General features: G+C 37.8%; 1 protein-coding gene across 10 annotated transcripts in view; it reads right to left on the bottom strand.

Moving 5' to 3' along the window:
- The window catches only part of CSNK1G3 (casein kinase 1 gamma 3), a 105,035-nt gene that overhangs the window by 29,244 nt on the left and 60,141 nt on the right, over positions 1-15,650 (bottom strand). For all 10 annotated transcript variants that reach the window (XM_027076808.2, XM_053220363.1, XM_027076807.2 and 7 more), the window contains exons 7-8: positions 1,619-1,704; positions 1,412-1,496 (exon numbers count right to left, since the gene is read on the bottom strand). In XM_027076808.2, coding sequence (XP_026932609.1) covers positions 1,412-1,496; positions 1,619-1,704 — 171 coding nt within the window. The remainder of the gene's footprint in view (positions 1-1,411; positions 1,497-1,618; positions 1,705-15,650) is intronic.

Genomic DNA, 15,650 nt, shown 5'->3' with positions numbered 1-15,650 from the left:
AAAATAGTGGTAGGAATTGGTTTACATATGAAAGTATCTGCACTACCTTGCTGGATTTCTTTTAGTCACATACACTAAACGACCCAGAGAGGATTCAAATTCTGAACTTGGGCTATGTACAGAATTCTAACCAACTGACCTAGCAAAATAAAGCTAAGAGATCTCAGAAATAGAACACAGAAACACAGTTTAATTCTTCTTTGGATTTCTGGTCATCTAACAATTATTTTGGTAATACATAAATCTCTCCATGCCGTTGTAATTCCCAAATGTTTTAGAGACATGTATTTTTAAGCCATGAAAGTGAAGAGGTAAAATGGTGAGCAATTAGTAAAACAGGGTTTCACCATCAGGATACAGAAATTCACTGTAGTAACAGATGGAAAGTTACTCCTGGGTGCTTTTCTGATCCAGTGCAGATCCAGTAAGAACAGGATGACGCCCAGCCCAATGGGTGGTGAGAGTGGAAGCCAGCAAGGACCGTCCTCACAGGGTGACTCTCACCATTACCTTCCAGCTAATTACACCAGGTTAACGTACTTTGACACCCCATTTTTTCCTGCGGAAGCCTGTACAGAAATTCCCAATAACACACGGCCAATCTGCTTACAGCTATACTGCTAGGGTCAACCCGTATTTTGTTTTTAACCTACTAGTTCTAGATGTTACAGCAAAGGAGAAAAACACGAAATTAAAGTTTGCTGTCTGAGAACGATATAAGCAAGCTTGAGGAAGGGCTACCTGAGATTACGTGGCTGCTACGACTACCACCAGAAGGCCAGCCCTGTGCAGGAGAGCCTGTGAATATGGAAGCGAGCTGTGAACTCAGTCTTTTATCTTCACGTTTGGGTCACATTTTGCTTAATTCATTAGTAACACATTATTCTTATTCCTTAATTGATTTAGGAATCTCAAGTGAATTTCGGTTGGCTTAATCGGAACTGTCAAGAATCTACATGAAAATAAAACTATTTTCATAACCCCATCCCCCCCAGGTAACATTAGCCTAAGAGTAGAAAGGTTGGTAAGATTTTAATGTACTTCGAAAACTAAATCACACCCCCCTTTGAGCATGGCACGGAGACTCAAGTGACTAGCAAAGTACGCCAAAACTTTACAGTTGGCATTTCTCAGCAAATATTTTAACTTAGTAAAAGTATGTCAGTGATATTTTGGCTGATACCGGTCAACACTATTAAAAGATGGGACTTTCTTCTATTATTAATACCATCTTAATAAAGCAATTTAAAAATTGACCCTGTGGTCTACGCATCAAATGGTGACATCTTTTAAGTCCTACTGTGAACTCATCTAAGTATGAAGAAAAAGTATTTATAAACTTGAGCAATAAAATTAACCGCTCTGGTTTTCTGCATAGAAGCACATGTATCAGTATGGCGTCATTCATTACCTGGAAAATTTTCACACAGCACTTCTATTGGTGTGGCTCGTTTTGTATCTCCAATTTTCTGATACCTCTCTTTTAATGTGTCAGCCTAAAACACAAAGAAAAAAAAAATCTTGGCAAGGTGGTAATTTTAAAATTAACCACTTGCAGGACAGAAGCTTAACATAGCACCAATTTATTAAATTCAAAAGGAAACACAAAAACAGTTACCTTTAAACCTTGCCAAGGAAGACTGCCCCTCAGAAAATACATGAACATATGACCTAAAGCTTCTAAGTCATCTCTTCTACTTTGTTCTGAAATGTAAGAGAAACATCAATTTCACTTTCTATTCCCAGTTAAGGATGCAAGAATGGAGGACTGATTCTTTTGTTACATACAAATTAATTCCCAGAGTTCAGTATATAAATATAAAATACCTAGTGCTTTTAAAAAACAAATCACGTCCGGTTAAACAACGTTTTTAACATTACAATTCCTGTGCACCTTTAAAAGATGGCCCTACAATTCTTTTTTTCTAAAGACTCTACTGGGCATTCATTTCTCTCCTTAGATATCTATCCCAAGAAGTATATAGCAAGGCAGAAAGCGTTCCATGGTCAAATACAGGGTCACTGTGTATTGTAGCTCTATCCTAAAGACCCAGGATGTAACATATTAAAAGGTCTGGAAAAACCTAAAGATAAAATGTAACCCTGCACTTCCTGAACTTATGGGAGCATAAACCACCCATCCTATACACTCTCCCATTAATATTAAGTGCAATGAGGATTTTGTGTAATATACTTTTTAAAGCACCCATGTTTGACACATATCAACATTAATAACCCCTCTGCCACCACCAAAAATGTGCTGCTTTGAACAAACTGCCATTTTCAAATTGCTACTGTTGTTTTAGCAACAAAATGTTGTACAGCACATAACTGAGTGACAATTACAGATGAAGATTCAGAACGGTACTTAGGAATATTTGCTGAGTGAAATTTTTTGTCACTGAAGTTACATTATGAAGATTTCTTGCTATTTTAAAAAAACACAGGAGTGCCTGGGTGGCTCAGTCGGTTAAGCATCCGACTGTGGATTTGGGCTCAGGTCATGGATGATCTCCGTTTATGAGTTTGAGCTCTGAGTCTAGCTCTGTGCTCAAAGTTCGGTGCCTGCGTAAGACAATCTCTCCCCCTCTCTCTGCCCCTCCCCTGCTCATGGTTGCTCTCTCTCTCTCTCCTTCAAAATAAATAAGCTTTAAAAAAATAATATAAAAACTCTAACAGTAAGAGGAAAAAACGGTAGTTTAATTCTAAAAGGATGTTCATGGGTAAGGTGTTTTATCCAAATGAGTAATCATCATACTATCTACGCAGTGGTTTTGAAAAAGAAAACTTTTCAAAGCATGACTCTGAACAGGTTATCATTTCTACTATGCAATCCCCTTCAATAAATGTCTTCTGTAACACTTCCTACAGTTTGCGTATATATGTTGTGTCATTTTTTAGTCAATATCTATCCTCCCACCAAACAGGAGGTTATAGGATGACAGATGTCTTCTGGCTCACTGTCCTCAGGACTCTGTATAATGGCTGCCACAGAGCATACTATTTAAATATAAACAAATGAAAAGGGGCGCCTGGATGGCTCAGTCGGTTAAGCATATGACTTCAGCTCAGGTCATGATCTCGCGGTTCGTGGATTTGAGCCCCGCGTGGGGCTCTGTGCTGACAGCTCAGAGCCTGGAGCCTGCTTCGGATTCTGTGTCTCCCTCTCTCTCTCTACCCCTCCCCCTCCACCACCTCTCTCTCTCAAAAATAAACCTTAAAAAATTTTAAATATAAAAATGAACATTTGAAAAGACATAATACTAGATATGTGTCCCTCTCCTAGAAGTAAAGGAAGATATCTAGAAGACTATGCATCAAATCGTTAGTAATGAGGGTTATAAGATTGGAGGATGACACAGGACATTTCACCTTCCATTTTATATACTCAAATTTTGGTATAATGGCTAGGTTTTTTTTGCTGGTATTTTCTATTGTAACAATGTAAGCATAAGCTATTAAAAATAGAAAACTTTCAAAATAAGTAAAAGAGACTTAAGGTCTCTTTGTAGCCTTTAATAAAAGTGGGGATGTGAATAACATGGAAAAAAAACAGAAATATATTTTTTATATACAATTTCACCTTATTAGATCCTGGGAACCTTAAGAATAAAGAGTCATGCAAAGGAAAAAGTTTACTTCTAAAGTCCCAATGAGAATCAGAATCACCTCTGAAACTTTTAAAAACCTCAAGTGAGCAAGGCCTCTCCATGGAGTCTGATTCCTGGGCTAAGACAGGAGCTAGAAGAATATGTGCATTTTGAAAGGACTTAGCAGGTGATTCTGAAATACAGCCAGATTTGATAAGCACTAAAAATGAAACTTCCTTGATTGAAGCATAATCTCCATATAATAAAATGCACCCATTATAAGGATCCATTTAAAAAATGTTAACGACACACACACACACACACACACACACACACACATACACACACACACACACGAGCCACCAAAATCAAGAAGTATTTCCAGCACTCTAAGAAGTTCCCTTATGCCCCCTTGCCTATTACTCTCCCCTTCCCCTGTCTCCAAACCACCACTAACCTGCTTCTGGGAGCCTACACTAAATGGGATTTCTTTATAGAACTTCATATGAACAGCATCATATAGTATGGACCCTTGGGCCCGAATTCTTTCACTCAACATCATGTTTTTATGTTTTGCACGCATTACTTTTTACTGCTGAGTAATACATCACAATATATGTATATAGTCACCTACCGATGGACCATGAATAACTTCCAGGTGGGGGTTTTGTGAATAAAGCTTTTATGAACATTCTTGTTTCCACTTCCCTTGTGTAAATTTTTAGGAGGAGGATTATTGCTTCATATGGAAAAGTGTAATTTTCACGTTATGAGACACGAATACACTGTTTCCAAAGGGGTTGTGCCATTTTCTGTTTCCACCAACAACCTAAGAGAATTCCAGTCCTGTAAGTGCCCATCCCACACTCAGCATGGCCACTCTTTTATATTTTAGCCATGCTAGTGGCTGTGAGGGGTTAGCGCTCTGTGATTTAATTTGAATTTCACTGGTGACTATGTTTTTGAACACTGTTTCATGTGTTACTGCTTATTCATACATCTTTGTCTGTGAAGTGAATATTTAAATATTTTACTCACTTTTTTTAATTGTACTGTTTGTCTTGTCAGAAAGTTAAGAGTTGTTTGTGTATTCTGGATACAAGTTGTTCTCATACAACAAGTTTTGCAAACATTTTCTCCCAAATTATAGCTGGCTTTCAAGTTCACACTTTGACAAAGCCCAATTTATCAGGGCTTTTGTTGTTGTGTTTGTTTATGCTTTGAAAAAAATTTTTTTAAATATTCCTTTATTTTTGAGAGAGACAGACAGTGGGGCTTGAATTCATGAACTGTGAGATCATGACCTGAGCCAAAGTTGGCCACTTAACCCACTGAGCCACATAGGTGCCTCTTGTTGGAGCTTTTTGTAGCCTATCTGAGAGTCTCTGACTAGTCTAAGGTCACATAGACTTTCTCCTATTTTTTCTTAAAGAAATTTTATAGTTTTGGATCTAAATCTGTGATTCATTTGAAGTCATTTTTCTTCTTTTTGTTCACTGTGGGGTAAAAGGGTTAAATTGATTTTTTTTGTCAATACTGATATCTAGTTATTATCATACAATTTCTTTACAATACTATCCTTTCCCCTTGAATTACTTTTGCACCTTCTCAGATATCAATTGACCTCTATGTAGGGGTCCATTTCAGGACTCTGTATTCTGACTCATTTACCTATGTCTGGGCCAATAACACCAAAAAAAAAAAAAAAAAAAAGGAAAAAATAATAAATGAGGAAACCAGTGATGACAAAACAAACCATCAATTGAGAAAACCATCAAAATCAAAAGCTGATTATCTGAAACGTTCAATAAAACTGATCCTATCACTAACCTAAAAGAAAATACAAATTACTAGTATCAGGAGGAACAAAGGGTCACCAGGCCAGACCCTACACACACTAAACAAATGATGAAAGAATATTATGAGCTAATATTATGCCAATAAATTCAACAACTTAGAAGAAATGGACAAGTATCTTAAAAGCTACAAGTTACACAGAAGATGTGAACAGCTCCATACAACTTAGAAGAAATGGACAAGTATCGTAAAAGCTGCAAGTTACAAAGAAGATGTGAACGGCTCTATGCCAATTAAAGAAATTTAATTTATAATTTCAAATCTTCCCAAAATATAACCAAAGGTCCAGATGGCATCACTGGTGAATTATATTAAGCAGTTAAGGAATAATACCCACTCTACACAAACTCTTATTTCCTTCATGATATTACCAGTCAAAGGTAATACAAGCAAAGGAAAATACAAGAAATGTGCCTCAACAGAGACACAAAATCCTTAAGAAGATAATACATCATGACTAAGTAGGGTTCATCCTATGAAGTTAAGGTTGGTTTAACATTCAAAAACCAACTGATATAATTCACCTTATTAATAAAAGATACAAATCATAAAGATCACCTCAAAAGATAGAGAAAAACTACTTATTAAAACACAACATGCATTTATGATAAGAATACTTGTTAAACAAGAAATAGAAAAAAAACTTCATTCTGACAACGGACTTCCATGAAAAACCTACAACTAACATAATTCTTACATGGAAAAGGCAACCTTATAATTAGGAACAAAACAAGGATGTTCACTCTCACATTATCTATTTGGTGTTGTACTGGAAGTTCTTGTTGGTACAGAAACGCTAGAAAAAAAATTAAAAGGTATTCAGATTGGATTGAATCTGGATTCAAATCGGATTGGAAATGAAGAAGTAAAACCAGTTTTCTCTGCAGACCACATAATTGTATATGTGGAAAATCCTAAATAATCTACCCCTAAAAAACTCTATTAGAACTAGTGCATGAGCTCTACCAAGGTTACAGGATACAAGGTCAATATATAAAAATCAAATGTATTTCTATGCATGCAATGAGCAACTGGAAAACAAATTTAAAAAGCAATACCATTTTCAGCAGCACCAACAAATGTGAAACATGTAGGGGAAAATTTATCAATACATAGGCAAGACCTGCATATTATATAGCATGCAGTTTAAAAGACCAAATGATCGTAAATACCCCTACAGTAGTGTGTTCTTTGTTAACGAGAAGAACTCAATATAAAAAGCACTTCCCTCTAAATTCCATCCAAAGTTGGAAGTTTTAGTTACCGGTGTCAACAAGCCGTGATGATTAGATCTCGCCTATATGACTGTCTCAAAGAACAGTATTAGTCTCAAAACCTACACAGTATTTAAAAACTCAAGCCATGAAAACAAGCTAGTAAAATTAACCGCTACTGAAACTCAGTCTGAAATGCTCCTTCTCCTCCTAATTCTTTCCTGTGTTCTTTCATCCACTGACTAGTCAGGAAGTAAATTTCACCACATCGTGAGTAATAAGTCATAGGGAAGGCTTTATCTTGGAAACGCAGTAACTAAAGAATACCTTTTCAGACCTTCAACAGTTCTGTTTCGTGGGGGGAAAAAAAACTACCAGGGTAATTTGGCCCTTATTATATACACCCTGTTCACATTTTTTAAAGCAAGTAAAAAAAAGAAACAAGTTTCACTTTATATTTCCTCCTAAACAGTTAAAAATTACTTTTCCACCAGCACCCCACCAAAAAATAAATAAATAAATACTCTTCTTCCTCAAGATTCATGGAGCTCATTAACGTTTTTTCAAGATTACACAATTAAAATGGTTGTATTGTTAAATGAAAACACGAACCTATTCAGGAAAAGAAAAGACACAAATATTTAAGACAATTTACAGTAACAACTCACCAGTCCAGATACCTAATCTAGCAAAAAACAAAGTTTCCCGAGCAACAGGACCCAGCACATGCATGCAATTCCTGAAGAAGTCTTCCTCAAATCCAGTTCTCTTAATTGGATAAAATCCAGTAAGTTTGGCTATCAAAAGAAGCAAATCAAAAGAAGGGAACAGCAAAGTACCACCAGCAATAGGTGCACTACGGCTAAAAGACATCTGAATACCAAAAAAAAACCCTATTAAAAAATACACTACCCTCAGACTAACTATAAAGCTACAGTCATCAACACAATGCAGTATTTGTGAACAAACAGATCAATGAAGAGAAAAGACAGTCCAAAGACAGACCCACGTAAATACTGTCAACTCATCTTTGACAGTTGAGCAAAGGCAACAGAAGGGAGGAAAGGTTTGGTTTTTTTTTCCCAACAAACAGTACTAGAACAATTGGATATCAATATATAAAAAAAAAATGAATCTAACCACAGATCTTACACCCTCCACAAAAGTAACACAACTGGATCAAAGACCTGTCAAATGAAAAGTTATACAATTCCTAGAATATGATGTAGGAGAAAATCTAGATGACTGTGAGTTTGGAAATGACTCTTTAGATATGAAAGCACAGGCATGTTCATAAAAGAAATAACTGGTGAAGTGGACTTCATTGAAACTAAAACTTCTGCTCTGCTAAAGCCACTTTCAAGAGAATAAAAAGATAAGCTACAGACTGGGAGAAAATATTTGCAAAAGATACGTCTCATAAAGCACTGTTACCCAAAATATACAAAGAATTCTTAAAATCAAAAATAATAAAAACAAACAACCTGATTAAAAATGGGCCAAAGACCTTCAAAAACACCTCACCAAGGAAGATATATCGATGACAAATAAGCACATGAAAAGACGGTACATACACATCATATGTCATCAGGAAACACGAATTAAAACAACAATGAGATAACACTACTTGAAATAATGATTTACAAGAAATATATATTTCGTCACTCAGATGACCAAAATATATTTCTCAGGTATATGTGGTCTTCATCCATAGCTCCTGAAAACACTTCAGAACCAGAAAGGTGAAATGGGTGTCTTATTATTAATGAAGGTAAATTTTGGACCCACCCAAGGTCAGGGGCCGATTGCCAGGAAGGCCATACATATGATTACTGAGGTTTGGAACTTTTAGTTGTACCCCCCCAACCACCAGGGAGTGAGGAGACGCTGGAGATTGAATCAACCAATGGCCACGGACTTAGTGAATCCTGACTATGTAATGAAGCCCCCATACAAACCCAGGAGGGCAGCTTTTCGGTCCTTTTGGGAGGGCTTCCACACTTGGGGAACCAGAACACTCCCATGTGCCACCAAGCCAGGCCCCAAGCCCCTTAAGGACAGAAGCTCCTTTGTTTGGGATTTCACTGCCCATAGCTCTTCATCTGACTGTTCATTTGTATCCTTTATCATATCCTATAATAAACTGATAAATGTGAATCTATGAAACCATTCTAGCAAATAAATTGAACTTAAGGAGGAGGTAGCTAGAACCTGTAATCTGTAGCTGATCAGTCAGAAGCACCAGTAATAGCCCAGAGCTTGAAACTGGCGTCCAGAAGAGGGGGAGGGGAGCAGTCTTACAGGACAGAATCCTTAACCTTGGGATCTGATGCTTTCTCCACATGGATAGTGCCAGTATTAAGTTGAATTCTCAGACATGCTACTGGTGGCTGAGAACTGCTTGGTATTGTGGAGGGGAAACGCCCTTTTCCACATAGGAGCTCATCCCAGGAACCCGTCAGGATGGTGGAAATGTACAACACTAACAATACCAAGCGCTGGCAAGAATGTGGACCCGCAGGAACTCCCATCCATCGGTGGTAGGAGCGCAGAACGGTATGGCCAGTTCGGAAGACAGTTTGGGGGTGCCTTACAACATATTCTCGACATATGATGCAGGACTGAGCTCCTTGGGGCTTATCCAGAGAGTTGAAAGCTTAGGGCCCGCAAAAACCTGCACATGGATGTTTACAGCACCTTTACTCATAAATGCCAAACTTACAGGCAACCAAGATATCCTTCAGTGTATGAGTGGATACACTATGGAGGATCCAGACAATGGAATATTATTCAGCACTAAAAGGAAATGAGCCATCAAGCCAGGGAAAAACATGCAGAACCCTTAAAAGCACAGCATATTGCTAAGTAAAAGAAGCCAGTCTGAAATGGCTACATATTGCTTAACTCCAACTATATGGTATCTGGAAAAGGTAAAACCATGGAGACAATAAATAAAAAGACCAGTGGTTGCCAGGGGTTTGGAGGGAGGGAGGGGTTGGTGGGGAAGGAAGGATGATTAGGTATAGAGGATGCCTAGGGAAGTGGAACTCTTCTGTATAATACTATAATGGTAGACACATGTCATTATAAATTTATCCAGGGGCGCTTGGGTGGCTTAGTCAGTTGAGCGTCAGACTTCAGCTCAGGTCATGATCTCGCGGTTCACGGGTTCAAGCCCTGTGTCGGGCTCTGTGCTGACACCTCAGAGCCTGGAGCCTGCTTCGGATTCTGTGTCTCCCTCTCTCTCTGCCTCTCCCCTGCTCAGGCTCTGTCTCTGTCTCAAAAATAAATACAAACATTAAAAAAAATTGTAATTTATCCAAACTCGTAGAACGCACAATACCAAGAGGAAATCCCAAAGTAAACTATGGGCTCTCAATGATAAGGATGTGTCAATGCAGGTTCAACAATTATAACAAATGTACCACTCTAGTGGGGAATGTTGATAGTGGGGACAGCGCTGCATGTGTGTGGGCAGGAAATATAAGGAATACCTGTGTACCTTCTGCCTAATTTTGGTATGAATCAAAAGCTGCTCTTAAAAAAAATAATAATAACTGTTCAAAAAAAGTAACATCTGTTTAAAAAAAAAAAAAAACACTACTATGTAAACGCATTTTCTCTACACTTATTTAGTTCAAGGTATACGTCCTAACATTCCTCAACTAAACTTGAGGTCATCACTATATAATAGTAATCATCCAAAAATTATGATGCTGAATCACCCAGAGAATGTAAATTATGCTCATCATGCTTCAGAAAGCAAGGGATTGTGCAATACATTTTTAAACTGTTAAAACATAATTATAAAACGTAAATACATGTTTCTAAACTGCGAAAAAGCTGTTTGGGAGGCTAAAAGAGCTGTCTTCAGGAATTTGGGCAATTAACCTAGAAATTAAATGAATCACATCCTAAGATGACAACACAGAAAGAAGGCATTTTTGTAAAACCATAAATTCTGTGATCCCTTCGCTCTTATTCAGAGAGCTTACCACGTAGGGGCTTGAAATGTTAATTCTTCTACAGAACACAGATTAACACTTGCAAAGCAAATGAAGTTTATTCCTCAAAGCCTAGTCTCTTTATTAATGAATACTCCATAATAATTTTGAAAACAAGACAATTCTAGTGCTACCTACTAAAGAGAAATGCAGGGTATTTACTTAATTTCAAATGACTTCCACAAAAGCTGCCTTTTCATGAAGGGAAAAGAGAGTGATCCAAAGGAAGATTATGAAACGAGGTTCAAAGCATTTGCCAAAAAAAAAAAAAAAAAAAAGTATTTGGAAAGATATTAAAAAGGAGACCGTGAGCAGACACAATTTAAAATAACAATTCGACATGAAAATAGTAAAGAAGGCTTCCACAAGAGGCGACCAAAGAAAGTCAGGTCACACGCAGCTTTAGTGAGATTGCATCCAAAACAAGGACTTAAGAAGGTATGAGAAGGTACACAAGAGAATCACTACATCTGTGCCTTCCGAATATTAATCACCCAGTTAAGATCAAAAGATCTATACCACAGGAATAGAGAGGCTAAAATTCCACAATGTGATGTTACACACTTCTTTCACCTTTTTCCTTTTTAAACCTGGAATAGTGCACTGATCTCCACAAAGGAAAAATACTTATAAATCTGCGCAAATGTTCGTCTGACCAAATTCTCTGTTTCGAAACGCTCCTGTGTGTACAAAGTCTTTAAATACACAAGAATAAAGCAATGAGTAAGAAGGCTTTAAATGTAATCACCAAAGTCCAGGCAGAGTAGGAAAGACAGCAATTGTATATACACAAATTAGAAATCGCCACTAAAAAGTCACATTTTCACCACTTTTTCTTTTTTATCTACTCATGACTCCTCACAAAGCCAAGTGCTCTAAACGCCACACACGACTAAGTCCGTGTTCACTGCCATCTCACTTATAAAATGCTTTAACTCTTCAGCACTTAAACTCACATGACTTTAGCTTACTCTTAATTTCTTAAAAAACAGGAACTCACATAACCTGGCAAACAAATCTTCTCACTATTAACATTGCCCATCTACTTCCAAGTTCTACATCAAGACTGGAAGCAGGGCTTTTACAAATGGGATAGAGTAAGGATTAAAGCTTTTGTTCTTTGCAGTACCTGCCCGAGAAATATTTTGTTTATGTTTTCTTCCTGAAAAAGGAGGAAAAAGAGATGACTACAATAGTTAAATGCCATTTCCCAAGCTCTGAAGGCTTTTCCTAACAAGGACAAACATATCAGATTCACTTGGCCATTTCTACAAATAGAAGGCTGTTACATTTACCATTGTTCAGATAAAAAAACATCGGGCCATAAGGAAGCTGTGACTTCATGTCTCACAATAAAATGGTGGTGAACCTTTGTTAGTTGTTATAAAATAGGCTGTTAGCAACTACCACAAAATGAAAATCTCTCACAGACACAGCTCATATAGATACAGGTGTGCCTGACTGTAACATCAAACACAATCCTGAAAGTTGTGTATCTCCTCAATCTTATTTTCAACCTATCGTGAAAGTTTGCTATTGAAAGGCAACCCCTCCCCCAAATACCACCTGAATGCAACGTGTGCCTTATAATTTTCGATCCATGAAACTTTTCTTAAAGAAAGACAAATTTACATTTTTCAGGCATTTCAGACACCTGAAGACAAAAAAATACCATGGCTCTCCTATCAGGAGGCTGTCAGGGAAAATTCCAAGTGCTACTTGTTCTGACTGAGAGGAAGAAGCAGGGACATGCAGTAAACAGCAGGTAAGTCCGGGAAGAATGGATAGAGAAGAAGCTACGACCACGAGTTAAAGGCTGGGTCAGATGACTCCTAAGGTCTTGTCCAAAAAGTATGTCTTTAGGGTACATGTGGGCAGTGATGCCGGGTAAGTACTGACTGGTTTATGTTTGTTTGTTCTTCCTTGTGAGATGTCAGCAATGCAATCTAAAAGCAGAGAATTGGGGCACCTGGGTGGCTCAGTCGGTTGAGCGACTGACCGACCGGCTCAGGTCATGATCTCATGGTTTGTGAGTTTGAGCCCCTTGTCGGGCTCTGTGCTGACAGTTCAAGCCTGGAGCCTGCTTTGAATTCTGGGTCTCCCTCGCTCTCTGCCCCTCCCCCACTCATGCTCTGTCTCTCTCTGTCTCAGAAATAAATAAACATTTAAAAATAAATAAATAAGTAAAATAAAAGCAGAGAATTAAGTCTTTCTCTGATATGAAAACTGACCATGGTTTGCAAGACTTAAAAATAAACCACCAAAAACATAACCCAGAACTGATTTTTTTAGAAAGGCAAAGAAGTAACTCAATGGGAAAGAATATGACATCAGAAAAAGAACCTCAGCCTCTAACTCACATCATACAAAAATATATTCTCAATGGTAGAAGAAAACATAAATGTCTGCATCTCACGGGGACAAAGATTTCTTAGGATTCAAACAGTAGCAATCCTAAAACAAAAAACTGGTAAATGACTGACCACACAAATATTCACAACTTGTGCACATCTACTGACACCACTAAGAAAACGAGCAGGCAAGCCACAGACCAGAAGAATCTATTCACAGTACGTGTATTTGGGAAAGAATGAATATCCAGAATATATACAGAATTCCTACAAATCAACAATAAAATGGCACACATCACAAAAGAAGATAAGCAAATGGCCGATAAGCAAGCACAAGAAACAGTGCTCAGAATCATAAGTCAAGCAAAACAAAACGCCACCACATATCTATTCCAACGGCTAGAAGGAAAAAGAAGGCTAACACCAAAAGCTGTCAATACTATGAAACAAACAGAACTCTCATTTACTGCTGGTGGAAACAGAAAATGGCATGAATGCTTTGGGGTACTGACTGGCAGTTTCCTATGAAGTTAAACAATACCCACCACATGACACAGTAATTCCAACCTTAGTATCTGACCAAAAGAACTGAAAACATATGTCCACTGAAAGATTTAAAAATTCATAATAGTAAACACCTGTTAATAATCAAAATGTGTATCAACATTAGAATAATTTATGGTATATTACTGCAACGGAATACTACTTAGCCTTAAAATGAAACAAATTACTGATACTTGAAAAACAAACCCTAACCTTATACTGAGCAAAAGAAGCCAGATAATTCCATTTATATGAAGCAATAGAATCAGCAAAATTAATCGATGAACGGGGCGCATAGTCAGTTGCTCAGTCAGTGACTCTTGATTTCGGCTCAGGTCATGATCTCACAGTTTTGTGAGTTCGAAACCTACATAAGGCGCTGCACTGTCAGTGGGGAGCCTAGTTGGGATTCTCTCCCTCTCACTCTGCCCTTCCCTCACTTGTGCTCTGTCTCTCTCAAAATAAATAAATAAACTAAAAAACTAAAAACTAAAAACACCAAAAAACTAAAACTTAAAAAAAAAAACCATGCTAGATTAATGATAGAAATCACAGCAATGGCTCCTTTGGGAGACGGTGGGGGAAGAGCAAGAATGAAGTGTATGAGATGATGATATGTTCTAAATCTTGACAGAGTTGGGGCTTATGTAGGTGTGTACGTATGTCAAAAACTACAAATCATACACTCAAATGTTATAAACTTAATTCAATGTAAATTCTATTTCAATTTAAAAAATGAACTTTTGGGGGCACTTGGGTGGCTCATAAGTGTCCCACTTCGGCTCAGGTCATGGTCTCACAGTTTGTGGGTTTGAGCCCCATGTCAGGCTCTGTGCTGACAGCTCAGCGCCTGGAGCCTGCTCCAGATTCTATGTCTCCCTCTCTCCCTCTTCCCCTCCCCAACTCGTGCTCTCTTGCTCGCTCTCTCTGTGCCTCTCAAAAATAAATAAATGTTAAAAAAATTTTTTTTAATGAACTTTTCAGTAAATTAAGTACAAATACTTCAGTAAATTAAGTACAAATACTTAATTTTGGTAAGCTTGCTTGACATACTGTTATCAGTTACCAATTCTGAAACTAGATTCTGAGGATCGTAGTAGGCTTCTAAAAATGAGTAAAGAGAGAAGTGGTAGCCAGATTTCTCCCTGTCGGCCCAGAAGACAGAAAAATACAGACAAGAGAAGGGAATAACAAATGTGGAAAAGGGGGACACTACTTTGTGGTGTTGGAATGAAATTAAAACTATCAATATAAACTCAAGATTCTTATTAGATAGGCATTAATACATGCATAGATGCACATACGTGTGCAGGCATATGTGCATGTGTGTATCTGTGTGTACATGTGATTCATGTACACACGCGCATTTCTCAGTTCCGCCACCAACGGGGCCAGCAATAACACAGCAGTAGCAATGAGTATACCCAGTGCCCAAATCTTGGTTTCTACCTAACATTACCCAATAAAAGGAGCTCCAGAGCTACTCGGAGAAATGTCTGTTTCTGGGCTAGAGCACAGAAACTACAAGGCAAATCTACAATAACTCATTGCACCAGAAAGTAAAGAAGTTTTCAAAGAGTCGTGAGAACAAGCCACAGAGACAGAGCAGTCAGCCAGATGGAACAACCAGTGGCCAAATGTGGGACAGTATGAGTATCAAAATAAATACTGACAGTAAGGTACTATACTGCTGTCAGTACACTAGGAGTCCATGAGTCCACACTGACATAAGTGAATAAACGGGAAAAGAAGTAAAAGCTTTTGCTTACATTAGATTATCAACCAATGAATACACAAGGAATGATAAATTAGAAAATCATCGACGGATGCTAAATCCAGTGGGTAGAATTTAATGGGAGCAACACACTTATATTTACATAATCTTAAAAATCTGCTTCCAAATTATTTTTAATTACAAAGGGAAAATAGGAAACTGGTAGGTAGAAGAACTTAGCAGACAGTACCCTAAGCAAGTGACCAAAACTACTTGCAACCAAGTGACATCACATGCCTCCTGACATGATGCACTGACAACCCAGCGCTTGTGTATTCGTGCGACAAATGCATATCCAAATATGGTCATGAAGAAAT

Source organism: Acinonyx jubatus, chromosome A1 (assembly GCF_027475565.1).
Source record: "Acinonyx jubatus isolate Ajub_Pintada_27869175 chromosome A1, VMU_Ajub_asm_v1.0, whole genome shotgun sequence".
Taxonomy (NCBI): Eukaryota; Metazoa; Chordata; class Mammalia; order Carnivora; family Felidae; genus Acinonyx; species Acinonyx jubatus.
Note: the sequence above shows the minus strand (reverse complement) of the source record. Positions and strands in the feature narration are given on the sequence as shown.